Source organism: Spathaspora passalidarum (assembly GCF_000223485.1).
Source record: "Spathaspora passalidarum NRRL Y-27907 unplaced genomic scaffold SPAPAscaffold_4, whole genome shotgun sequence".
Classification (NCBI taxonomy): domain Eukaryota; kingdom Fungi; phylum Ascomycota; class Pichiomycetes; order Serinales; family Debaryomycetaceae; genus Spathaspora; species Spathaspora passalidarum.
Window position 1 is genome coordinate 1,767,810 of NW_006767428.1, and position 26,151 is coordinate 1,793,960.

Sequence of the window (26,151 nt, forward strand, 5' to 3'; positions counted from 1 at the left end):
TTTCAATAAAAGCTTTAGTTTCTTGATACCCAAAATGGAAAGATTGCACATTGAATAACAAACCGCTGCGTAGTTTCGGCCCGCCCTATTTGAGAAATATACCGCAAAAGTGATCAACAGTTAAGCTTTAACAAATGAACGTAGCATTGAAGTTACATAACAAAAGTGACATACATTCACTATTAGATAGGGCCTATAATGATATTGTTCAATGGACTCTCCTTAATCAGTTAATGTATTTGTAGTAGTCAGCCATATATCGAACCTTTATTTTTTTTTCGCAATATTTGCACCCAAGAACTTGAGATTGCTATGCATATAGACATTCATACAAAGAAAGTATAAAAATATTGCAATTAATTGTAAATTTGGGCAATAGAATCGACGGTCAATATAGTAGTATAATTATTTTTCAAGTTGTTCTCCTTGCAAATGGCAGGTGCAATTCGTGAATAGCACATTGGTTCAAGCTTTATTTATTGCATGGATTATATCTTATTAGCGAGTTGTGAATGGTTCTGAAATTGGCAAATATCCGAATTTTTACAATTCATGGGTGTTTTAGCGTGTTGTACAATTCGTTTATTGCACATCAGTTTGCAAATGTTTCTGTTTAAACATGGGGTATACATTGAATACGGTCTCATATAATTCTGGAACATATCTGATTTTGCATTATATATTTAATAATAAGCTTACAAATGTGAGATTAAGCAAATTTTGTCGAATTAGTTAAATTCACATATAAAAGAGCACTTAAATTTTCTTGTAAAGTATACTGAAGATCAGTATGTTTACCCATGGTGATTACACAATCTGTCGCTGTTTTGCTGCCTCCGAAAACCGGAGGTCGTGCGAATACTCACAAAAAAAAATATGAATCACCCTCCGCTCGTAGCTCATTTTTTTTTCAGTGTTGTAAAACCAGAGCAATAGTGATTAGTTAACTATCCAACCATGTCATTGTCACTCATTGCTAGAAGATACTTCTCCAGCAGTAAATCTGCATTAAATACTCTTGTATTTATAGAAAGCAATGCTTCAGGAGCTACTACCCCAGCTTCTTTGTCTGCAATTACTGCTGCTACACAATTAGGTAAGCCAGTTACTGCCTTGGTTGTGGGAAGTAATGCCGATTCAATTGCCCCACAGGCCTCCAAAGCCGGTGTTTCAAAGGTTTTAGTTGCCAAAGATGCCAAATACGACCATTATTTGGCAGAAGAAGTTGCCCCATTGGTGGAAAATATAATTAAAGAATCCGGATACACCCATTTCATAACTCCTGCTTCATCAGTAGGTAAATCTGTGCTTCCTAGAGTAGCCGCATCATTAGATGTTCAACCAATTTCCGATATTGTCAAAATCGTCAATGAAAACACATTTGTTCGTCCAATCTATGCTGGGAATGCATTAGCTACTGTCAAGTCTAAGGACAGTATTATTCTTGCTTCAGTTAGAGCTTCTGCGTTTGCTCCAGTTGCAACATCCGGCTCTGCTGCTCCAATTGAAGAAGTTTCCACCGTTGATACCGACAACAGAACCGAATTTGTTTCTGAAGAATTAGTCAGCGACGGATTCGACTTATCGCTGTCGAAAATAGTCGTTGCTGGTGGTCGTGGGTTAAAAAATAAGGCAACCTTTGATGAATTAATGAACCCATTAGCATCCAAATTGAAAGCAGCAATTGGTGCCCTGAGAGCCGCTGTTGATTCTGGATTCTGTGATAACTCTTTGCAAATTGGTCAAACTGGGAAAATCATCGCTCCTGAATTATACATTGGTGTCGGTATTTCTGGTGCCATTCAACATTTGGCTGGTATGAAGGATTCCAAAACCATTGTTGCTATTAACAAAGACCCAGATGCCCCTATTTTCAATGTTGCTGATATTGGATTGGTTGGTGATCTTAATGAAGTTATTCCTGAATTAACTAAGAAGTTGTAAATAAGAAAATAAGAGACTGTAATTTTTGTAAGATTTTGTAGAATAGTTGCAAAAAAAAAACCAAAAACCAAAATATTTTCACATGAACTGAGTGAACCATTATACACCAAGTTTGCATAATTAAACATGCATATATTATCACTCACCGTTATGGTTACGGGAGAGTACATAGGTCATCAAGCAGAAACTGAATAGTATGTTTGCACCGGGTCTATATACATTAGTGAGCATAGCGCTAGCATTTTTATCCTCGGTTTAAACTCTGGTACCCGCTACAACAAATTTAAATAAAATCTGGTACCTAGAGTGTATTCTCTCCATCACGGAATTCCCGATCCAACTATTGAATGCCCCAATCTGCCACTCGGGTCTCCGCCATATTCAGCTTTCCTAATTTAGAAACAAGGCACATGGTAGCCACCGATACAACAAAAAAAGGTTGGGGTTGCTTTCTGGTCACTGTGTTCAAAAAAAAAAAACCTGTGATTTTGTTGGGGACAGCAAAATCCAATTGACTACAACCAGTTAATCTAACCATAAGAAGACAAAGTTGCAATGTCATCCGATCATCCTGAAGATATCAGTGAAGGGCCGCTTTCCAAGACTTCATCCAGTTCTTCATTTGTTCCGGTCAGTCCAAATGTGGCCAGTAATTCTGGGATTCAAGACGCCATACAAATAATTGACGAACATAAACAATTTAACCCTTCCATTTTGAACTATGTCGAAGCTACTGCTAGTAATACATCAATTGGAAACAATTATCACATTATTTCTGTGTTTGGATCTCAATCCACTGGTAAGTCTACTTTGTTGAATCGTTTATTCCATACTAATTTCGATGTCATGGACGAGACCCAACGTAGGCAACAAACTACAAAAGGGATTTGGATGGCCCATTCGCCTAGAGTGACCATCACTGATGGTGAACATGAACGTCCCCAATCAGATATCTTTGTCATGGATGTTGAAGGTACTGATGGGAGAGAACACGGTGAAGACAAAGATTTTGAACGGAAAGCAGCATTATTTGCCATTGCCACTTCCGAAATTTTAATTATTAATATTTGGGAAACTCAAGTTGGGTTATATCAGGGGGCCAATTTAGGATTATTGAAAACTGTATTTGAAGTTAATTTGTCGTTGTTTGGGAAACTGAAGTTGGATAAAAAGAATGATAATGACCACAGGATTTTATTATTGATTGTGATTCGTGATTATGCTGGAATAACACCGGTAGAAAACTTGGCAGATACCGTCACCGAAGATTTGAAGAAGATGTGGAACGATTTGGCTAAACCTGCCGATATGACTGAATTGAAATTTTCCGATTTCTTCGATATTGACTTCCATACCTTGAATCACAAGCTTTTTCAACCCGAACAATTTTCTGCCGGTATTGCCAGGCTAGGTGATCGTCTTATTGTCAAGGATGACTTGTTTAAAGCCGAGTATCATCATAACATTCCAATTGATGGTTGGACCATGTATGCTGAAAACTGCTGGGAAAGAATTGAAAATAATAAAGATTTGGATTTGCCTATGGAGCAAATCTTAGTTGCAAAATTTAGATGTGATGAAATTATCAAGGAAGTTGTCGATGAATTCAAACTCAAGTTCAATGAATTATTCGGTAACAAGGAATTTACTGATTTCGAAGAATTGGGTAAGGTAATGTCCGATTTGTATGATGATAGCGTAGAAAATTTCGATCAATCTGCTTCAAGGTATAATAAATCAGTATATGAAGAAAAGAAATATGAATTGTGTGAAAAGTTACATGTTTATTATAAACAATTATTTGAAAAACAATCTCAAAAGTTAATCAGTGACACCTTGAGTAAATTCCAAAAAGATTTAATCAGCTTGAAAGGAAAGAATTTTAAATCCAAGAGTGAAGAATTATCTAAAGATGTTTGTGAATTAGTTGCCACTAGCCTTGGTTATATTTCGTTGAATGGGGATATTCCTGTGAATGAATCAATTTCTTCATTTGATGCTGAAGTTGACAATATTGTTTCCAAACAACGAGCCACGGAATTAAACTCCATTGTTAACAAATCAGTAAAGAAATTATCTAGTGGTATTTCCAAAGCTGTTCAACAAGAGCTTGCTAATGCAGACGATGAAACTTGGGACAGAATTCTTGCTGCATTCAAGAAACTTTCAGTACTTCCCGAGTTTGACCTTGGCACTACTGATGAGCAAAATAAGACTGCTCAAGAAACTTTCAAATTCAAATCATGGTCTCAATTTCATGACACTCTCTCGAAGTTGATTTCCAAGGATAAGTTGTTAATTATTTTACAAGATAGATTTGATGATAAGTTTAGATATGATTCCAATGGTATTCCTAAACTTTATTTTAATGAGCGTGATTTGGAAGACTCTTTCCAAGTTGCAAAGATGCATGCAGTTTCAATTGTGCCTATTTTAAGTCTTGCCAAATTAAGTAATGATAGTGAGATCTTACCCGAAGTTGATATTTTCGATTATGATTTGCGAGAAAAATATCTTGGAGAATCAGCCCATGACGATGATGACGATGATGAAGAAGATGAAGAGCACACATGTTTTGCAGAAATTATGAGTGAAGGTGAAAAAGCCGAGCTTTTAGCTAAATTTAAGAAGGAGATCGATGCTAAATTTGTTGAAAACAAACGAGCAATTGTCCAGCTGGTTACTCAAATCCCCTACTATATCTACATAATAATTTTAGTTTTGGGATGGAATGAGTTCTTGGCAGTGATTAGAAACCCATTATTCTTTGCCTTGTGTCTTGTTTTTGGAAGTGCGTTATATGCAATGTATACTATGAACTTGTTGAAACCAGCCATGATTGTTGCCCAAAGAATGACTGATGAAGTAATTGTCCTTGCCAAGGAAAAATTAAGACAGGTATTAATTGACGAACCTCCACTACCTAGTCGGGTTGCCACCAAAGAGGAAATAACTGAAGAGATTGAATTGGATGATTTGAGTAAAGAATAATCGTATGTTAAGTAGAACTAATATTGGATTCTTTTTTTTTATGCAACGTTGTAGAAAAGCCACTTTAAATGTGAAACGATTAGAGGCACACTTGGTTTATTTCCGGAAAAACCGTGTATACGTGTGTGTGTTTGCGTGGTAATATTCCGCAATTAGTTCGGGGTACTAAATTGTAATATTTCTTAAAAGGAGTACACACCATGGGGATAAAACTGTATTCAGGTGATATCTTGGGGAACACACACATTCTCATGTGACGGATATATCTACACATTCAGATGTGACGAATTTTGCCAAGAAGGTTACAACCGGATTAACTTGACGCCAAGAGTTCATCCTTCGCTTAATTACAAACCATCCGAAGTAAGGGCAGCGGTGATTGTGACGAGGTGACATATTGGAGGGGTGTAAGCCCTGACATAAATTTGTGCGAGTTACAAAAGCGTATCTATGAATATTGCATTGCAACGACAAAATAATGCCCTTAATTGAATTTTGTGGCAATGCAATGAGCTCACGCAGGTCTGGGACTTTTACTTGCTACAAATAAACCAGCAAAACGGTTCACTATAGGGCTAAACAATGTTGCTCGTTAACAATCAATACATAGTTCATTTGCAGGTACATGTAACGTTGCATTGCATCGTGTGCGAATGTAAACTTTCTACTGATAAATAGCGCCAATATCGCCATGTTAATCAAATGCGTAAAAGATATCACCACCATGGGGAAATTGTTTAATGACTAGAGTTTGTAAATACCCACCTCTTGATATTATACTTCATATCTAGTAAAATCTTAGCTAAAAGAAATAGTGGGGTCCTTGGTGGGGTACACTCGTTGTGATTTCTAGAAGTTTAAAAATAACAACCGACAAACAAAAAAACAATTTATTGCACAAAATTGAAATTGCAATGGAGTTCCATTTTTTGATTTCTGTGCTCAAAAAAAAAAAAAAAAAATTTAAACTGTGCTAATGTAACATCAAAAATTGGATAGTGATTATTACCACCACAACACATTTCGTCCAAACTTGCTTGTATCCATGATCTAATACCACCACGCCCTACTTTCTTTCTGCGAGGAATCAACTTATTATTAGTTTAATGCACCCTTAACCCGCCCCAATTGCCTCATTCAATCATCCCACCACAACACTACACAGGCACACAACCAGAAAAAGCTCACTTACATTTTCCCTGCTCCTTGCCCCGTATACTCCGTATTCTACACACAAGTTACACCAAGATCCTTTGTTTTTGAACCACCACCCGACTGTCCCACACTTTCCCTCAGTCGTTTACTTTTTTTTTGCATTTTACTACCTTGGGGTTACAGTCAAAATTTTTTTTACACCCACGTACTAAATTATTTATAACCAACTTTTACATTTATAAAATTTCCAATTATTTATATCACTACAAGTTTCCTTCGTTTTGCATCCCGATATCAAGTTATTCATACTATTACTGATCATCACCCTTACTTTATATTACTATACCCCCCTCTTTATATATTACATGACGACCAACACTACTCCTGCCGCTATATCGATAACTCCATCAATGAAGGAAGTGGAGGGACTTGGCTTAAACATTGGCGAGTTCACATTAGAAGAATCTCCTTCTAACTCGAGTGTTTCTGCCTGCTCAGAAGAACTGGAATCTCCACTCACTTCTCAAGCTGGGTCTGATTCCAAGATGGAATCGTTATTGTCGTCAATTGTTAAATCTTTTACTCAAACTTTAACTAACGAGAATTTAAGTTCCCAATCAGACTTGTTACACGCTGATTTTGATTCTGCTTTATCTGACAATTCCAACATCACTATGTTGCCTAATTACAATATTCAACCTACTGGACAAGAACATGGTCAATTCTTGGTTATTGACTTGGGTGGATCTACTTTAAGAATAGCTGTGGTGAACATTGACCAGCCAGTTGATGCCGAAGAAACAGATAGATCTTCTCGTATTCAAACAGTTATTGAAAAAAGTTGGATTATTCCAAACGATTTCAAAGTTATTGACTGGGAATTCTTCAAGTTTATTGGTGCTAAGATTAAACTGGTTTTGGAATTGCAAGAAGTTTTGGATATCAACTCTATTGTCAAGACTGGTATCACTTGGTCCTTCCCATTGGAAACCACCGATTACAACCACGGAAGAATTGTTCATGTTTCTAAAGGTTACACAATTCACCCAGACATCTTTGGCAAAGATTTAAAAGTTATCTTGGAGCTGGTGTTAAAGGACGAATATGCTATTGATATTGATATCAGAATCATTTTCAATGATTCCCTTGCTGTTTATGCTGCTGGTGCCTTTATTGATAAGAATACCAAATTGGCTTTAGTCTTGGGAACTGGATTGAATGTTTGTTGTTCCTTGGATAGTTCCAGCAAGGTCCACCCAGACAAGGTTTTGAATGGTCATGACAGAATTCTTTACAATACTGAATTATCACTTTTCGGTCAAAACTTGGTGACTCCAAACTTTGTTACTAAATATGATTCTCATATTGATTCCAGATTTGGAATTTTCAACCAACATTTCCAATCATTCATGACTGTCGATCCAAACACTGGTACGATTTTCCAACCACATGAATTGATGGCCAGTGGGAGATACTTACCAGAATTGACCAGATTAGTCTTGGTTGATTTAATCGAGGCTCAAGAGATCTTTGTTGACCGTAGCCAATATGAACTTACTGAAATCTTGACTAATGAATACGATGGGTTTGATGGTGAATTAATGTGTTTTATTAACGAATCAGATGATTTTGAAGCCATCAACAAGAAGGTTTCTGAAAGATATAACTGGAAAACCGGAATTTCTCAAGAAGAAATTACCATATTGAAGAATGTTACTAATGCTATAATCCACAGAGCAGCATTCATCGTTGCCTACACTATAGTTTCCTTTGTTAAGTTATTACACGAACACAACGCCAATGAAGATTTATCCGAAGTTACAATTGGATATGTTGGATCAGTATTATATTATTTTAACAGTTATAGAAAATTGGTTAAACAATTGATTAATGATAATGAAGATGCAAAGAAGTTGGGTTTAAAGGTTGATTTGAAATTAATCGACAATAGTTCGATTATTGGAGCTGCCATTGGAGCTGCTTATTATTCTTAGAAATCAAAATTTGGGATATTTTAAAGATTGACTTTTATTTTCTTTTATACGTAGACGTATATTTATATTTGTTAATTTATAAACAGTATTAATGATTGAGACTTGTAGCATATGTAAAGCTAGAAAGTGGGAAATGTGAATTGACTGAAATTTGCAAGCACAACCTGGGAGTTGACTAATCACAGAGTATCATCTACGGGGATTGCGGATGGTTGTGAATTTTTTTACAAGCAACATAAAGTGGGAAAGGTTCTCCGAGGGGTTAAGGTATATAACAATTTTAATGTTCCGACATCACCAGATTAATACTGAAATTATCTAGTTTGTTTCTTTTTAATCTAACACTTTTCACGTTACTATCAATTTTATGTCTTGATTAAAGGGGTAACCCCTGGGATAATGTACTTCCCTGAAAAGAAATTTCAAATGCAACCGAAATGTTCTTTTTTTTTTTGACGTTTTGCAGCTTTTTGAATTTCTGTTGGAAACTGAGGTGTGTGACATTTACATTTTAGTATGTGGGGATATATGAAGTATTTAGACCTAGAAAAATTTTGTATTAAACTCTATAAAGAAGAAAGATAAATGGTATACGCTTATAATTTTGACTTCAAGCCAGCAGCAGCATTATCACAAACAATCAAGGCATTTGGATGATCTTGCAAATAACTTGATGGGAATTGAGCATCATTCTTTTTACCGTGAATAGTCTTTTCTAAAGCAGCAGCCTTAGCTTCACCTAAAACAATCAATGCAACTTCATCGGAATTGTCTAAAATAGTAGAAATACCAACACTCAAGGCATATCTTGGAACCTTAGATTCATCATTTTCAAAGAATCTACAGTTGGCCTTGATAGTAGAAGGAACTAAACTAACTCTTCTAGTAATTGAGTCTCTAGAAGAACCAGCTTCATTGAAGGCTAAATGACCTTCTGGACCTAAACCACCCATAAATAAGTGAATTCTACCATATTTCTTGATCTTGGCTTCGTAATTGGCACACTCTTTGTCAATGTCAGTAGCTAATCCGTTTAAGATATTGATATTTTCTCTGGGAATGTCAACATGGTTGAAGAATTTGTCATACATAAAGTAATGGTATGATTGTTTGTCGGTTGGTTTTAATCCCAAGTATTCATCCATATTGAAAGTAACGACGTTCTTGAAAGTAACCTTACCAGCCTTGTTAGCCTTGATCAATCTAGCGTAAACACCTTCTGGAGAAGAACCAGTTGGTAAACCGAGAACAAATGGTTTGGATGGAGTTGGTTGGAAATTGTTGACTTTGGAGATGATGTAATTAGCTAAGTATTCAGAAGCATCTTCGGCAGAGGAGAAAGTAGCTTGTCTCATTGTGTATGTGTTGTATGTAATTAGTGTATGGATGGATGATGTATGGATGGATAATGTAAATGGTTTTGATAAAATCGAGAAATCCGACTCGGTTATATAATGAAAAATCGCGATGGTATCAACTGATTCAAAAGGCAATCATTTACTTAAAAAAAAGTGTAAAATTACAACCTTGATCGGTTCTGTGTAGTTTATGTATTGTAGCAATTAGGTTGTACTTGAAAATTTATGTGTTAGATTCCACCATCGGGTATAAATTTGTATGTCCCCCCATATTTTGTACAGTTGCTCATATAAAATAAAAAAATGTAACCTCGATAGACGATGCAACGTTGAGAATCAATGTTACATTTCCATCGGGGTTCACGTTTTTCGCAGTGAAGGGTTGCGATAGATTAAATTATTTTTTAACTTTTTTGCCTTTCTTTTTAATTTTTGCAATATTTCATTGTGCATTTCACATTATTCTATGCGGAAAATACATGATAAAATAAAAAAAAGTAATTTTTTTTTACATCCGCAGAACCCAATCTGAAGTTTTAATGTTGTAGTGGAGAGAGCGTGTATCCTGATGGCCCATTACCTATGTCGCCTAAATTGCCACCACAGAACAATTACCTTTTCTGAACCACACACAAAAACGCTTTTAAGCTGTGCTTAAAAAAAATGGAACATCTAACCCATTGCGCAATTATCCATCATTCCACATATTGATTCTAAAATATATAAGCACATCGTTTTCCCGATTTCCCGTTTCAACTTTCAATTGCAATCATCATTTTCTTTATATTTCACTTTATACCCCAGATACACTAATAGATTTTATACACATATACACATACAATGACTGCCACTTATACCAGATTCACAAACTGTCATTTGATTGATAATGGTCAATTGTACGAATTCACCGATCTTTATTACAATAATCAAACCAAGAAGATATCACATCCACCTTCAAACCCTCAATTAGTCACTCAAACAATTGATTTGCATGAACAAATCCTTGCTCCTGGTTATATTGATATTCAAAATAACGGTATCTACGGATTGAACTATTCCAACTTGAATGGTGGATACACGGAAAAGGATATTCAAGAATTCAAGAACTTCTATCAAGACGCCATGGCTAAGTACTTAACCACGGGTGTTACTGCCACTTGTCCAACCGTTACCTCCAACTTCCCACAAGTTTATGAAAAGGTTTTACCATTTTATAAGAAATCAAGATTAGACAATCAAACTGATTCCTTAGGTGCTCACTTGGAAGGTCCATTCATTAATATTAAGAAGAAGGGTTGTCATCCAGTTGAAACTTTTGTTGATGCTAAGGACGGTGAAAGCAAATTAATTGAAATTTATGGTGGTGATGCATCCTTGTTAGAAAATGTCTGTATAATCACTGGTGCCCCAGAAATTCCAGGAATATTAGATGTTATTCCTTCCATTGTTGAAAGAAACATTATATTCTCTATTGGTCACACCATGTCTGATTATAAAACTGGTTGCAAAGCTATTGACAATGGTGCTACCATGATCACCCATTTGTACAATGCCATGCCACAACCACATCATCGTGATGCAGGTGTTGTTGGTTTAATCAATTCCCCTGTTGTTGGTGATGACAAGACTCCATATTTCGGTATAATTTGTGATGGTGTTCATGTTGATCCTGCAATGGCCAACTTAGCATATAGATCAAATCCAAACAAGTGTGTCTTGGTTACTGATGCCATGCACTTGATGGGATTACCAGATGGTACTTATAAGTGGGATGCCCAAGTCATTGTCAAGACTGGTGATAGATTATACTTGGAAAATACTGATACCTTAGCTGGTGCTGCCACTACCTTACCACAATGTGTTCGTAATTTAATTCAATGGTCCAAGATTTCATTACCACAAGCAGTTAAGACTGTCACTAATAATGCTGCTGTTTCCTTAGGTTTACAGAAGGAACGTGGATTCTTGAATATTGGCTGTGATGCTGATTTCGTGGTTTTGGATAAAGCTGGTTATGTCCAAAAGATTTACAAATTGGGTAATGAAATTAAATCTTCTGATGTTAAATTGGAAACCAAGATTGCTAGAGATGAAAAGATTTCTGCTGTCTTGTAAGTTTTGTATAGTTTTTTTTAATATACTGAGTATTTTTAAATGTTTGTAGAATTTGGTGGGGCTAAGTTTGGACAATGAATGTTGACATAAGGATGCAGGAGCAAATTATAATGAGTTGACTTTGTATCTGCTCGTCTCGCTTAGTTCCTGCGAGATTGCGCCATTAGGCAAAACAAACAAAAAAAACCGGAGTTGAAAATTGGAGACAAATCTTTGTGTGGAGGGATCTTGTAAATTCAAGGTGAAGATACTTCTACAATATGCCAGATCCTGCCATAACAGAAAAGTCCATTTTGGACAAGTTGCTACTGGTGATAAACTTCCAGTTGAAAAGTTAATGCATATGAAGTTAAAGGGTTCTCCTTTGGTGAATACTCCAACAAGTCTTCCATGATTCCGAAAGGCTTTTCCAAACTACATTGAATTATCCGGGGATAATTAACGGATATTCAAATAACATGCATATGATGTTATCCAATAATTGAAAAGAGATAACCAACGCCTAAGAATAAAATTTGAACGGGGAAAAAATTGCAAACAAAAATATGACATAATCGCTAGTGTAAGGATTTAATAACACAAACTTGAAATTGGTGTGTGTACGGATTGTATGTAGTAGCTTCACATGATAAAAAGTGGTTTCATATGAAACAGATTGCTAGTTAAATCTTTTTTTGACAGGAACAATCAACGTTTTACCCTTTTAGGAAGTGTGCCATTGTAAACTACTCCGCGATGATGAAATATTGTTACTACAACTTGAATCACATGTGAAAATTTCGTCATGATGACAACCCAACAAAATTTGTTAGTAGGCAAAGCAACAACAAAACGTCAAACGCCCTGCCATTATGTAGACTGATCACGGAGATCTATGTTTTTGTGGCAATTTCGTATAGACTTTTTTTTGTTGTGGGGGTGTTATACTAGTGGCAGCATACTGATTGAGCCCCGCAGCACCACAATATGTCTCTACTCTGAGCTGCAAATTCCACATGCATCAGGCAAATCTAAGTTAAGGAACACGCATCTCGTTGTTGGGCAAGGTGGAGAAGCAGTCAAATTTGCAACCTTTTGTTTTTTGGTCATATATATATATACTTGGTAGATATCCCAATTTGCAAGATCATGTAGACTATTCAATTGAGATTAACGTGATATAATGCAACCTATTGATTATTATACTGTTTTTATCAAGTTTTTAACTAGCTGGTATGGAATTCTTGCCAGTAGTATACTTATTTATTCTTTAGCAATTTACATAAAGAGAGAAAGATTTAGAAGGCAACATGGAACAAAAGAACCACCATCCTTCCGAGAAGGCGGTCTATTTGGATTGTATTTGGCTTATACCTTGTTGAAGTACAAGAGTACTGGAGAGTTACTTGATTATGGTGTTCGAATTATCGAAAAGTATGGCTGGACCATGAAGGCCCAATTATTTGGTTTGACTGTGTTAGTAACTGGTGAACCAGAAAATATTAAGGCTATGTTAGCTACTCAATTCAATGATTTCGGTCTTGGAAGAAATCCTCATCTTAAACCTTTATTAGGAGATGGTATTTTTACTTTGGATAGTGAAGGGTGGAAACATTCTCGTCAATTGTTAAGACCTCAATTTGCTCGTGAACAAGTTGCTCATGTACAAAAGCTTGAACCTCATATTCAAATTCTTGCTAAACATATTAGAAAGAATAAAGGTACAGGATTTGATATTCAAGAATTATTCTTTAGATTGACTATGGATACTGCTACTGAATTTTTATTTGGTGAATCTGTACATTCTTTATATGATGAATCGATTGGATTGACAACTTCTGAAGAAGTTGCTGGATTTGCTCATAATTTCGACACTGCTCAAAAATATCTTGGTTCAAGAGTTTACACTCAAGCTGCTTATTTCTTTGTAGATGGTTTTGAATTTAGAAGATCTATTAAGGGTGTTCATAAATTGGCACAAATATTTGTGAGAAAGGCTCTTACCATGACTCCTGAAGTACTTGAAGAAAAATCAAAGGATGGTTATACATTTTTATATGAATTGGTCAAGTATACCAAAGATCCAAAGGTTTTACAAGATCAATTACTTAATATCTTGCTTGCTGGTAGAGACACTACTGCTGGTACCTTATCATTCTGCTTCTTTGAATTGGCTAGAAACCCAGAAATTTGGCAAAAGTTACGTTCAGAGATTTATCAACATTTTGGTGAAGAATATGATGCGTCTCAAATTACTTTTGAGTCATTGAAGCTGTGTGAATACTTGAAATGGGTTATCAATGAAACTTTAAGATTATATCCTTCAGTTTCTGCTAACTTCAGAGTTGCCGCCAAGGATACTACTTTGCCAGTGGGTGGTGGACCAAATGGTTCTTCCCCAGTATTTGTTCCAAAGGGTACCACAGTAGCGTATTGTTATTATATCACTCATAGAGATCCAAAATACTATGGTAAAGATGCTAAAGAGTTCAGACCAGAAAGATGGGAAAGTCTTGACAAACTTGGATGGGCTTATTTGCCATTTAATGGTGGTCCTAGAATTTGTTTAGGTCAACAATTTGCCTTGACCGAAACTGCTTACGTTATAGTTAGATTGGCACAACTATTCCCTACTTTGAACACCAAAGATTTTAGACCATACCCACCAAGAATAAATTGTCAATTGACTGCAAGACATCAAGATGGTGTTTTCATAGAATTGTCAGATTAATTTATATAGTTTTTTTCGTTATATATAAAGAATTTTTTTTTTGGCAAATTATGCTTTAAAAGGGAAGAGGAAATTGTAAAAGTTTAACAAGAACCGGAACTATTGGAAAATGGACAAAGAAAGCATAGCGGTATAAATTATTTTGTTGGCATAATTTCACCCCCTTAATAAAACGTGTAATGGATGGAATTATGTTTACTGCACAAGTTAAATATTCGTTTTTTTTTTTTTTTTTTTCTAAATTATTATTATATTTACACTAAATAAAAATAAATAATCGGCACAAGCCTAAAATGCAATGAATGAAATAGGGTATTAAGTTCTATAATTTAATGTCCAAAATCTTGTTCCTTTTGGTTTTCAGCATCTCCTTGCTTAGCATCTAAGTTTGGAGAGTAAGCATACTTGGAGTAACTTCTAATTCTTGCACCAAACTTAAAGAATAAGAATGGAATAGCACAACAAGCTAATGAAATGAAAGCCATTAAGGATGAAGCCCATTCGTAACCTAATCTGTGGTACATTTGAATGGTAAATAATGGAACACAAGCACCCCAAATAGATCTGACAAATGTCTTGGCAGCCAAGGCAGATGCAGCATAATGTTGATAAGAATCAACAATATAGTTGTTAGCAGGATTATATAAACAACAGAAACCGAAACCAGCACCTAAACCGGCAAAACATGGACCAGCCCAAGAAATAGTTGGGTAGGAAGACCAAGCAAAAGCGAAAAGAGAAGCTGGAACAAACCAACATGAAATCATCATTGGAATCAATCTTAATTCTGCTGGTGGTAATTCACCTCTGTCTCTATACTTTTGAGCTCTCTTGTTGTAGTCTTTGTTGAAGTATGGAGCACAGAAAGTAGCAATAATCACACCAACACCAATTGGAATAAACATAACACCAGTCAATGAAGCAGAAAAACCTTTACCTTCCATGAAGACCATTGGGTATGCAAAGAAGAACATGTAAAGTAAACCGTAAACAACAGCCATGTACATGGTCATTAAGAAAACAATTAATTCACTTAATAAAACAAATGGTCTTAAAAGGGAAGTCTTGGCAACTTGACCAAAAGTTCTTACTTGTAATTCACTGAAGGTTCTGTATCTTGAATCACCAGTTTCCTTTCTCAACTTCTTAGCTCTCTTCTTTAATAATATACCATGATGAGTTTCTGGAACAATGACAATGAAAACAGCGTAGAAAGCACCGGCAATGATCAAGAAAGTCCAATAAATCCATCTCCAAGTTGGAGCATGATCAGCTAAAAGACCACCAAAGATTGGACCACAAACTGGACCCAAGAATGGAGCGGCGGAGAAAATAGCCATGGCAGTACCACGTTCTGGACCTTCCCAAATATCAGCCAAGGAACCACCAATAAGTGTCATTGGAGCACTAAAGGCAATACCATCAATTAAACGGGAAATAATTAAAGTACCAATGTTTTGGGCAGCACCACAAGGAACAATGAAAACAAGGGCAACAGCTAAGGTAACGACATAAATTGGCTTTCTACCAACTTCTTCCGACATTGGAGCAAAAACTAATGGACCAACACCAAAACCAATAACGAAAACAGTAACCGATGCTAAAATAATAACTTCCTCAGAAACACCAAAGAATTCAGCTGGTCTATCTAAATCACCAGTAACAATAGCTGAACCTAAGGCGACAACGAAACAGATAGAACCCAATAACATGGTATAGGTCCATTTCAAAGCCTTGGATATATTCTTTGGATTCTTTGGATCCTTATCAACCCATTCAACAATTCTTAATCCAGTTTCTTGATCAAGGGGATATTTCCATGGATCAGCTTCATTGAAGTCGGAATGTGGGTCAGCATGTGTTTCAACTCTTTTGATATCATATGGTTGTTCAAGAGGACCTAAAGCACCAACACCTTCTTGTAATTCGGAAATTATTCTTTCCACACCTTTATTGTTGGTGACCAATCTCTTTAATTCTTCTTGGTCTTCTGTAGACTCGTGAGAACGGATTCTTTCTATAATACTTCTAGTTCTATGTAAACTCAAGCGGTTGTGTTGTTGCTGTTGTTGTTGTTCAGCCAAAGCATCTCCGAAGGATCTGACTTTTTCTGAATCAACACTAGCATTATCTAATGTATCTGAATTTGATGTACGGGAATCCATAATGTAATGATTGTACAGAATAGAAAAAAAAAATTAAATTGAATTAAAGTTGTAATTAGCAAGCGGGACATCTGGATGTATTTATAACCAGTGAGGGACATCTTGACTGCTCTGGAATTATGTCTGTTGTGAGGTAAATAATAAAAATATCGGTTGGAAAAAAAAATTTTATCTGCCGTTATTTTGGTGCGCAAATGACAGCAACAATGGTGACTGCATATATGTCTATTTGTCAGTCAGATTTCTATTTGGGTCAGATATATAGCTCCACCGAAATAGGCAATTCCTGGAGTGTCGGCAATTACGGTACGCATTGCCGTGCTATAGCAATCACTTTGGCATACATAATAATACTTTGATAAAGGTTGAAGGGGGGTGGGGGTGTGTTCCCAGCAATTGCTATCTTTTCGAATATTTTTGCCCCACTTGGATCTGAATTTGAATTTTGTCGTGAAGCGATGATGTCGAAAAGAAATCCAAGATAGGTGATTGTATCACGCATATCCTTCCCTGTCCAGCCAAAATAACATGTTCAGCCCTACTAATGTGTGACCGAAAACAATGGAAAAAAATAATTTTGAATTTTCGTTTTTTCTTTTTGGATCTAAATGCGATGAGGGATTTATTGACCGGCAGAAGATCTACACACATTTTTTTTTTTCGCCGATTAAAAAAAAAGTTGTTTTTACTCAGATAAGCAGTAATTGTAAATACAAAAACATTAGTTGCAGATGCTTACTAAAAGGTTCCAAATTTGTGGCTTTGGAATACGTAAATTGAATATCTGGCTTTGAGATTCGTAAGTGTTGTCTGATATTGATGAAATCATTCATATTGCATTTTGACAAGTTCAGACTTTTTTTTTTTTTGTTCTTTCGCGGACCCCACTAGCAAACGAAGGAGGAATTCCATGTATAGAATTCCAGAGTTACCGTTGTGGGGAAGAGCTGGATGATCCTAGTTTTCCTTCAATTGAACTCAATAGATATGAGTAGTGTAGAGGAGGTTTTTCAGTAATAGTTGTTTGTTAAATGTTAATATCATTGGTAATAAGACTGGTATAATTGTAATGTTCTCATCTGAATGATCACTGTTTGTTGAGCCGATGTTCCCTTTTTTTTTTTGCTACGGTATTTTTGCAACAATTCTTGGCGACGGCTAAAGCGCGAAATAGAACAAAAAAAAAAATAATAAAAAAAAAAGACGAAAAGATTACCTTTCCAGATTATCCGTAATTTACACTGCCAATAGAATCAATAGCCACAGCCCCGTGGACTTTGGTGGTATAAAGCTCACTTGCATTACTCCTTGCATTTATCACCGATAGTAGTTTCTTAAAACTTGCACAATACCGGACTAAAAATAGACAGAACAAAGTATCTTTTTGTACTTCCGTTATTGTTCCTTAATTTTATAGCCGATATTTTTTTTGATGAGGCGGATTTCCTGGATAAACGAAATTTTTGTTGTCTCAATGAATCCCGGGGAAAGCAAGATTAGTAATTAGATATTAATATACTTTTCCGCTGCTATACCCCAAATTGAAGTTCTCATCTCTTTACCCCCCGCAGTTTCCGAAACTTGAAACATGATTAGTTTGATTGAGAGAAGTAATGGAATATAAACCATAGGAATTAATCTATTAGAGTGATTATTCCATAAACAGATTGATAACTTAGCAGAAGAGGTTCAGTGAATAACAATTGACTGCAAATTATGATATTATAGATATCTACACTAAGGAAGTCTACATATGCGATCCAGCGGAATCAATTCGGTATACGCGACCATACATAAGGACCAGGTTCCATTATTGAAGATTCGAAAGGTAAAATTGCTGCAAATGAACCAAGAACATTCAACCACTTTAGCAAGCTGAAGAAAGTATAATAGAAATTAGTACCAAAAGATAGATTTAATTGATACTAATTTTGGAACTGCTGATTTAAATTTGTTTTATAATGCTCACCAAACTTGTTCAAAAAAAAATTCACAATGAGGTTGGCAAAAAAATCCAGATAATGACCATTAGTTGAACGGCTGATACAATTAGATTGAACTTACATTGATGATAGGTATCTCAATTTGATATTCACACCGAAGAGAATACTACAACAGAGATATGATATTTTAACCAAAACTATATTTAACATGGAATCTGGCTCAACTATTGTGAAGCTGCAAGAACCCAAATAAAGTATACAAACTATTGTTTTTTGAAGTTACCTCGAATTTTAAATTGATAAGACGAGCAAATAAATTGTACAAATTTATATGCTTAGTTTCTTGACCTCACTTTCTAGTACACCATTAACACAAGTGTCAGAGTGTCTTCAGGATATATGTTTTAGCGTTTATAGATCTTTTTTTTTGTAAAGAAAAAAAAATTGATTGACGTTTTTTTAATTCACGATTTGTAATTATAATTTTACTGCGAAAAAAAAGAAACAAGACAGGTTGATCTAACTAAAAATTTTCAGATATCCGAGGTTAATTTATCGTGATTGAGAGAAATACAATCTTATTAGTAAGCATATAACTTTGAATATGAGCTTTATGACTTAAATAATGTATTTAGATACGCGGATCGGATAATGATTAACATATCTAGATATTCCGATATGCACGATCCGGAGATAAAAATTAACATATTAATCAGCAAACAGCTTTGTAATAGAAGTTTCCATTGCTGTTTTGTCTTTAAAGGTGGTACGGATCGGATAATCGTTAGTTTGATTAGATATTCCGACAAGCAGTAACCGGAGATAGACATCTTACTAATCACCGGAGAGATGTGAATACGCACTTCGCTTGCTGTGTTGTCGCTAAAGTCGCGGATCGGATAATTATGCGTGGTAAGGGCTTCCGGCATGGAAGCCAAAAGAAGGAAAAAAAAAGAGCCATAGTAATTGAGCCCCACAATTTAAAACTATAAGTAGCAAACGAATTACACAGTTTCTCAATCTAACTTTTCAGAAACAACAACAACAACAACGACAACAACAAAAATTCAAAGATGGTTCAAGGAAAAGCAGTTACATACGCTGAGCATGGTAAGGACTTAGCTACAGTCCTCAATGATACCTCATTTACTATTACTACTCCAATTCAAGCTAACCAAGTCCTTCTCCGTACTTTAGCCACACCAATTAATCCTTCAGACATTCATCAGATTTTCGGTGGTTACAATGTTGCAAGAAACATTACTGATTTAGGAAGTACACCTAATGAACCATTGCATGTTGGTGGTAATGAAGGAGTTTATGAAGTGGTTGAGGTTGGAAAATCAGTTCAAGGGTATGAAGTGGGCGATCATGTCATTCCACTCCTTCCTGGATTTGGAACATGGAGAACTGATGTATTGGTTACTATTGAAGGTGATGAGAAACCATTTGTCAAGGTTAATGGGTTGACTTTAGAACAAGCTGCTACTATCTCCATTAACCCATCGACTGCTTATCAAATTCTTGAGCAATATGTCAAGGATTGGCAAGCCGGTGATTGGATTGTTCAAAATGCTGGAAACTCTCAAGTTAGTAAGTATTTAACTCAATTGGCAAGATTAAGAGGACTTAAGGTGGTTTCCGTTATTAGAGATGACAAATCACAAGATGTAATTGATGAATTATATGATTTAGGTGCTACCAAAGTCATTAAAGAATCCGAATTCTTATCAGAAACCTTTGATATTACAAAAGTAACCGATAATGGTAATGTTAGACTTGCATTGAACAGTCTCGGTGGAGATTCAGTTGGTGCTTTGGTTAAAAGTTTATCAGTTAATGGATTTTTGGTCACCTATGGAATTGTTGCTGGTACAGACATTGTTTATGATGGAAGAATTCAATTATTTAAGAATATCACTACCACTGCTTATTGGCTTACTGCAAATACCAAGCGTAACCCACAATCTAAGGTTGAAACCATTGGAAAATTAGTTGAATTGTACAAGCAAAACAAGATCAAAGATGTTCCATTTGATAAAGTTGTCTACTCGAGAAATGATGACTTGAAGTTGGCTGTTCTTCAAGCCATTGCCAAAACCAAAGGTGGAAAACAAGTTATTGTATATAAATAAAGTAGAAGTTGGTTATAGTTTGAAATTCAATGAAATCAAAGATTGCTATGTAGTTTGATAAATTGGAGGAATTCAAAAAAAAGACGAAATTTTGAGCTTATGTAGTATTGAAGCAGGCAAAAAAAGGGTTATATTTTTAATTCAGAGAGTATAAGTTACACCTTCTCGAACAAGAACTGTGATTATTGATGATTGCAACTTTTTTGAAAACAATTGCAATTCCAATTTACGAAAAATTTTTGGCGTGTACTCCTTCCAGTCACCAAATTTTTTTTTGTTTACTTCACATCACCTCGTTTCCAAAAACATAATATCATAACCATAATTACAAGTTTGAAACCATGAGAAGATACAACTATAGGTTGGAAAATATATCAGTTACTAATCTTTGATTGATGTCCATATAGAACTCGCATTAGTCGGCTATAGTTTGGCCCAAAACTGGCAGACTTGTGGGGTTTAACCACTTTGTGAACGATTTATACAAAACTTTACTTGTATTAATTAAATATCCAGCAATAGTCAATTAAACTATTTTCAAAATCTTAGAGTTACTTTGCAAGTTGTTTACGTTTCTCATCACCTGCCAAAATGGTTATATAAATCAAAATCTACAAACCATGCCATTGATTGGAAAAATCAAAATAAAAGTATTGACATTATAAACATTATTCAAATAAGTATAAAAAGTGCCAACAATGTTCCAAAACTTTAGATTAGGCAATCACCACGACTAAAATGTGGATTATTCGTTTTCTTATATTATTGCAAACTGCAGTCGCAATAACTATTAATTATTCTGAGATCATTACTAATCCCCCCGATATAACCGTTTTTTTCGGTATACCATATTATATTACCGAGCAAGGAAGTTTGATGTTAGAGCAACTAGAACATGTTCAATTCAATGAAGATCTTGTGAATTATGGGCAAGTTTTAATAACCAAAACTGGATTCGATAGAGAATTTGTTGTAAAGGTGGATAATCTTAATGGGATCTTTTTGAATGGTGGATTATTTAATGTTCAAGCATCCAGTGATGTAGCAACCAGTTTTGAAATCGATGTTGAATCATTTACTAATATTGGAATAATCTCGGTCTCTAGCAAGGCTACTAGTGGCGATCCATATAGTCGTATTATGGCACATAAAGTGTGGGATAATCAAGGAACAATTAAAATTAACAACCAAGCTGAAAACCAGGGGATACTCGATATGGGGCCCTGTAATATTACTAACAATGGTATGATTGAATTATATAATCAAAATTATAAACAAGGATTAGGAGAGATCCTGGGAGAAGGGTGTATATTTCTTGAAGAAAATACCAATGTAGAGCTCAATTCAGAGTTCTCTTCAGCTGGTCAAACTTTTGTAATGGGAGAAAATAGCACACTTTTCGTCACGGAAAATGGCCCTACCAACGAATACAAAGTTATGAATTTTAGCATGGGAAATCGAATTGGATTAGATGGTTTTTTGCATCAGATGACGTATGGTTATGATGGTATTTTAATTTTAAAAAGTCTCCACAGTATTCAACGGTTTATCATTGGGAAAGGATATTCAGAACTCGATTTAACTGACACATATGTTACATATGATAGGGATGCACCTGCTTATATGGTGGGAGATTGTAAAGATTTTCCATTTGATGATTTTGAATCAGAATCAACTAGTAATATTGAGACGGCTAAAACCAGTGAATTAGATGAATCTACCACAATAGAAGAAATGGATACCACTACGGATTTTGAAGATGAGACTAGTGAATTATATGAATCTACCACAGCAGAGGAAAAGGATACCACAACGGATGTTGAAGATGAGACTAGAGAATTAGATGAATCTACTAGTGAAGAGGATTTCGAAACTACTACTAGTTATTTTGAGAATGCAATCGAAACCAATGAACCGGATCTAGTTACTAGTAAGCAAGAAGTCTGCTCTAGTCGATTTGAGCACGAAATTCCGCAAACTTGTCAATATTCTAGTGTATCTAAACAATCTAGTACTCAAGACCATAGCGGTGACTTAATAAACGCAAGTCTGAAGATAATATTGAAACATTTCAAACTATGTCAGGTTATATGTATGATGTTAGTTCTAGTATTATCTCACTGACTTTAAGCAAAGACACAATGACCAGAACGGTCGTGTCAGCTTTGGATACCCAAATGGAAGCTTTATTACATTCCAAATTTCACCCACTTTCTTGGCAATTGCCGTACTTGTTTTAGGAATGTGATGTTTGTTTTCATCTCTCATTGAGTTGTTAAATTATCTACTATGCTGCTTGTATTTTAATAAAATTGTAATTTTTTTTTATTTAAATAATATATCGTTAATTGTAAGAATGTGTGAATCACGAACTACATGATTTTACGAGGATCTTTAATTCGGGTAAACATATCAGGGTATGCTCCTCAGCATTATTGCTCAGTTCTTCTTTTTTAGAAGGGAAACGTTGCGTTTGTCATATTGAGATTATTGACATGTATTTCATATTGGTTTGCAATATACGATGGTATCGTGTCTGGCATATATTACGAACAAGAGAATACTCATTTTTCAAAATCAACTCAATTTTATGCTATTCTAGAATGTTAGAGATTTTAATTCGATCTATAGACCCAAATAAAACGTTCTAGAGTTGATATTTTCAGTGTCTTCTCCTTAACAGGGTAATTCTAAGCTCAAATGGTTGAACATTCCACCTGGGTGCATGAATCCTCTTGTTTTGTTTAATGTTTTTATGATGTAAATTTGCTTGAATTTTTCAAAAATTCTTGCAAAAAATTAATAATTATTGAAATTATGATTTGTAATTACAAAGATGATTTCATGATCTAAAAAGTATATTCTAAGTTTAAAGTACAACAAATAGACGATTATATATCTTCAAAGGTTAATTTAGAATGAGCCACAATTCTATCTCATTTCGTTAAACTATAAATGTATAAATCTTTCTATAATCCAAGACTGAAATTAGGTTAACCAAAATACTTTATGTGGTAATAAAGCCTAGTTTTTTTATGTGATATATTCATGCAATAGATCTAACAAAAGTAGTATTTGTTTATTTAGTTCTTTTTGATTTGAATTTTATATTTAAAGGAATCTACTCACTGCTACGAAATCGTATCTATAGGATTAATGAGCCAAATTATCTAATGTCACCGCTTAGATATAGGATTTTTTCCCCCTAAATATACATCCCAAAGCTTTGCCAATTAAAAAAAAAAAGTAGATACACAGCAGGATGCAGGATTTGCATATATAACTATAGTTAAATCAGTCCACAAAGTGTTCAATAATATTATGTTTTCTTGTCCTTGTTTTATTACATAGCTTTATATTACATGTGGACAATAAAAAAAAAAATTCGGTGTTGCCAGAAAACCACCAAGAAAAAAAAAAATTCAAATTTGCAACGTCGCCTCTCTCAACAAGTTAGGTTGCATAAGTATTTTCCTCGGTCATTATACTTTTAACTTTAATTTAAAGTATTATCGTATGATAATAAAAAATAGAAAATGATTATATCTGGTTGATCTAAAATCAATTCTATTTAACACACTAAAAAAATATAAAGTGAGGAAGTCATTTTCCTGCATACCAGCACGAAAGAACAAAAAAAAAAAGAGCCTACTATAATCAATTGTCAACTCTTTATTTGATTAAGATATGTTAGCTATACTTACCATGGTGATACTTTCATTCTCCAATTCCATCCACTGAAATATATAAAAATAGTCTTATGTTTTGTTTATGACAATGAAGAAGATTTCCCATTTTTTAATTTATTGGACATTTTGTTCCCAGATCTTGGCACTGGGTACCCTTTATTAGCACCCTGTTAAGCTTTTATTTATCCTTCATTGAATGACAGAAAAGTGCCACATATCATGAGATGCCGTCAAATTATTTGACTTTCTTGATTTCCTTTAATTCCTGGATAGATTAAGATTGAACAAAGTTTGGAAGTTGGAATGTCATACCATCGGATTTCAAAAGGTCAATAGTTCTAGAAGTATTTCCTTTCTGAATTGATGAAAAACTGGTGAGTACAATTGATTAATTATATGATAATTAATAATACCTCTTGCATCTCAAGATGATACAGCCAAGATTTAAAACATTTATGTGAACAAGAAAAAGACCCAACACGGCATTCATTCACTGGCAAGCACCTCAGAGAGTTTATGTTGCATAAAATTATATGATATAACCAGGTATTGCAATATAAAAACCTATCATCAACCCCTTTGAATTGTAATATTTTGCTCATATACCAACAAAATGTGGAAAATTTGGATATTTCTATTGTTAAAGATCATTTCGGCCTTAACCATTAACAATGAGGTGATAACTACATCTAAATCTCAGGCATCTCAGTCCCAAGATATTATAATTAGCCCTCAAGGTAAATATGTATTTATGCAAACACCAACAATTACGTTCCTGAGAAATTTTGAAAACCAGGGGACATTTTCTGTGAGTACTGAACAATTACAAAAGCTTTCATTGAAATTTCAGTACACATCTGGAAAATTCCTCAATAAAGGAACATTTACCGCCATCACGTCTGACATGGCACAAGCAACTGAGTTTTTAATCAAGGTTAACCAATTTACCAATGAAGATAATGGTTACATGAAAATCGAATCTGGGTCAAGAAGCGGCACACAGAATAGTTTAATCGAGGCAAGCTCATTGAAAAACAAAGGGATAATTATAATTAAGAATCAAGGAGTGAACAGAGGTACTTTTCAAATAAATTTGAAAACTACTAGTGGTATAGGAGGTCTGTGGGGAAGTACAAAACCAGCGGTTGAGTTCTCTAATGCTGGTACCATCGAATTATACTTTCAGAATTTCAAACAAGGGAATTGGCCAATAGTAGGCGGTGGTTGTATTTACCTTGAAAATAAGTCCTTACTCGAGCTTGATACAAATAATGCTGCTAACTTGCAAACGTTTGTTTTTGGAGAACAATCCACCATAGTCATTAACAATTCCGTGAAAAACTTTTCTTTCAAGTTTATGAATTTTGCTCCAGGAAACATAATCCAATCAAAATATTTACTAAGGTTTTCATATAGATCTGATACTGGGGTATTAACATTATACTACCAAAAGACCACTGGAACAATTGTCCTTGGTTCAGGATATGATGAGGGATCATTTAAAATCTATCAAGATGGCTTAAGATATACGGGCAAAATGCCTGCTTTAAGTTATCCAGATTGTAGAATATTTCCATCCGGAGCGATACCACATCCTGAACCAGAACCAGAACAAATAATTCCAGTTGACAAGGAAGTCCCTATTGATGATGGTAACAACCAAGAAAAGGAAGTCCCTACTGGCGATGGTAACAACCAAGAAAAGGAAGTCCCTACTGGAGATGGTAATGGCGATGGTAACAACCAAGAAAAGGAAGTCCCTACTGATGATGGTAATAAGGACGAGAATAAAGTTCCCACTGATGATGGTAACAACCAAGAAAAGGAAGTCCTTACTGATGATGGTAACAACCAAGAAAAGGAAGTCCCTACTGATGATGGTAATAAGGACGAGAACAAAGTTCCCACTGATGATGGTAACAACCAAGAAAAGGAAGTCCCTACTGATGATG

General features: G+C 35.0%; 10 protein-coding genes across 10 annotated transcripts; 8 read left to right on the forward strand and 2 right to left on the reverse strand. All coding sequences in view use genetic code 12, as the record gives it.

The window, feature by feature from the left end:
- Positions 1–957: 957 nt before the first annotated feature.
- SPAPADRAFT_56074 (uncharacterized protein) lies at positions 958–1,944 on the forward strand (the record flags this gene model as incomplete). Its single annotated transcript, XM_007375888.1, has 1 exon — positions 958–1,944. The coding sequence occupies one exon, from the start codon at positions 958–960 to the stop codon at positions 1,942–1,944; it is 987 nt and encodes a 328-aa protein (XP_007375950.1).
- A 347-nt stretch (positions 1,945–2,291) lies between these two features.
- On the forward strand, positions 2,292–4,976 carry NAG6 (dynamin-like GTPase; the record flags this gene model as incomplete). Its single annotated transcript, XM_007375889.1, has 2 exons — positions 2,292–2,382; positions 2,522–4,976. The coding sequence occupies 2 exons, from the start codon at positions 2,292–2,294 to the stop codon at positions 4,933–4,935; spliced, it is 2,505 nt and encodes an 834-aa protein (XP_007375951.1).
- A 1,000-nt stretch (positions 4,977–5,976) lies between these two features.
- Positions 5,977–8,181, forward strand: HXK1 (hexokinase 1; the record flags this gene model as incomplete). The annotated part of the gene is made up of 1 exon (XM_007375890.1): positions 5,977–8,181. One exon carries the CDS (start codon positions 6,456–6,458, stop codon positions 8,082–8,084), a length of 1,629 nt encoding a protein of 542 aa, XP_007375952.1.
- Positions 8,182–8,604: 423 nt separating this feature from the next.
- Positions 8,605–9,667, reverse strand: NAG1 (Nag1p; the record flags this gene model as incomplete). Its single annotated transcript, XM_007375891.1, has 1 exon — positions 8,605–9,667. One exon carries the CDS (start codon positions 9,437–9,439, stop codon positions 8,681–8,683), a length of 759 nt encoding a protein of 252 aa, XP_007375953.1.
- A 222-nt stretch (positions 9,668–9,889) lies between these two features.
- Positions 9,890–11,592, forward strand: DAC1 (Dac1p; the record flags this gene model as incomplete). The annotated part of the gene is made up of 1 exon (XM_007375892.1): positions 9,890–11,592. The coding sequence occupies one exon, from the start codon at positions 10,283–10,285 to the stop codon at positions 11,555–11,557; it is 1,275 nt and encodes a 424-aa protein (XP_007375954.1).
- A 1,116-nt stretch (positions 11,593–12,708) lies between these two features.
- SPAPADRAFT_67265 (cytochrome P450) lies at positions 12,709–14,267 on the forward strand (the record flags this gene model as incomplete). The annotated part of the gene is made up of 1 exon (XM_007375893.1): positions 12,709–14,267. One exon carries the CDS (start codon positions 12,720–12,722, stop codon positions 14,265–14,267), a length of 1,548 nt encoding a protein of 515 aa, XP_007375955.1.
- Positions 14,268–14,504: 237 nt separating this feature from the next.
- NAG3 (Nag3p) lies at positions 14,505–15,939 on the reverse strand (the record flags this gene model as incomplete). The annotated part of the gene is made up of 1 exon (XM_007375894.1): positions 14,505–15,939. One exon carries the CDS (start codon positions 15,809–15,811, stop codon positions 14,597–14,599), a length of 1,215 nt encoding a protein of 404 aa, XP_007375956.1.
- Positions 15,940–19,415: 3,476 nt separating this feature from the next.
- Positions 19,416–20,547, forward strand: MRF1 (Mrf1p; the record flags this gene model as incomplete). Its single annotated transcript, XM_007375895.1, has 1 exon — positions 19,416–20,547. One exon carries the CDS (start codon positions 19,449–19,451, stop codon positions 20,508–20,510), a length of 1,062 nt encoding a protein of 353 aa, XP_007375957.1.
- A 701-nt stretch (positions 20,548–21,248) lies between these two features.
- SPAPADRAFT_67268 (uncharacterized protein) lies at positions 21,249–22,877 on the forward strand (the record flags this gene model as incomplete). The annotated part of the gene is made up of 1 exon (XM_007375896.1): positions 21,249–22,877. The coding sequence occupies one exon, from the start codon at positions 21,249–21,251 to the stop codon at positions 22,632–22,634; it is 1,386 nt and encodes a 461-aa protein (XP_007375958.1).
- Positions 22,878–24,812: 1,935 nt separating this feature from the next.
- On the forward strand, positions 24,813–25,818 carry SPAPADRAFT_51216 (uncharacterized protein; the record flags this gene model as incomplete). Its single annotated transcript, XM_007375897.1, has 2 exons — positions 24,813–25,628; positions 25,759–25,818. 2 exons carry the CDS (start codon positions 24,813–24,815, stop codon positions 25,816–25,818), a joined length of 876 nt encoding a protein of 291 aa, XP_007375959.1.
- Positions 25,819–26,151: the final 333 nt, after the last annotated feature.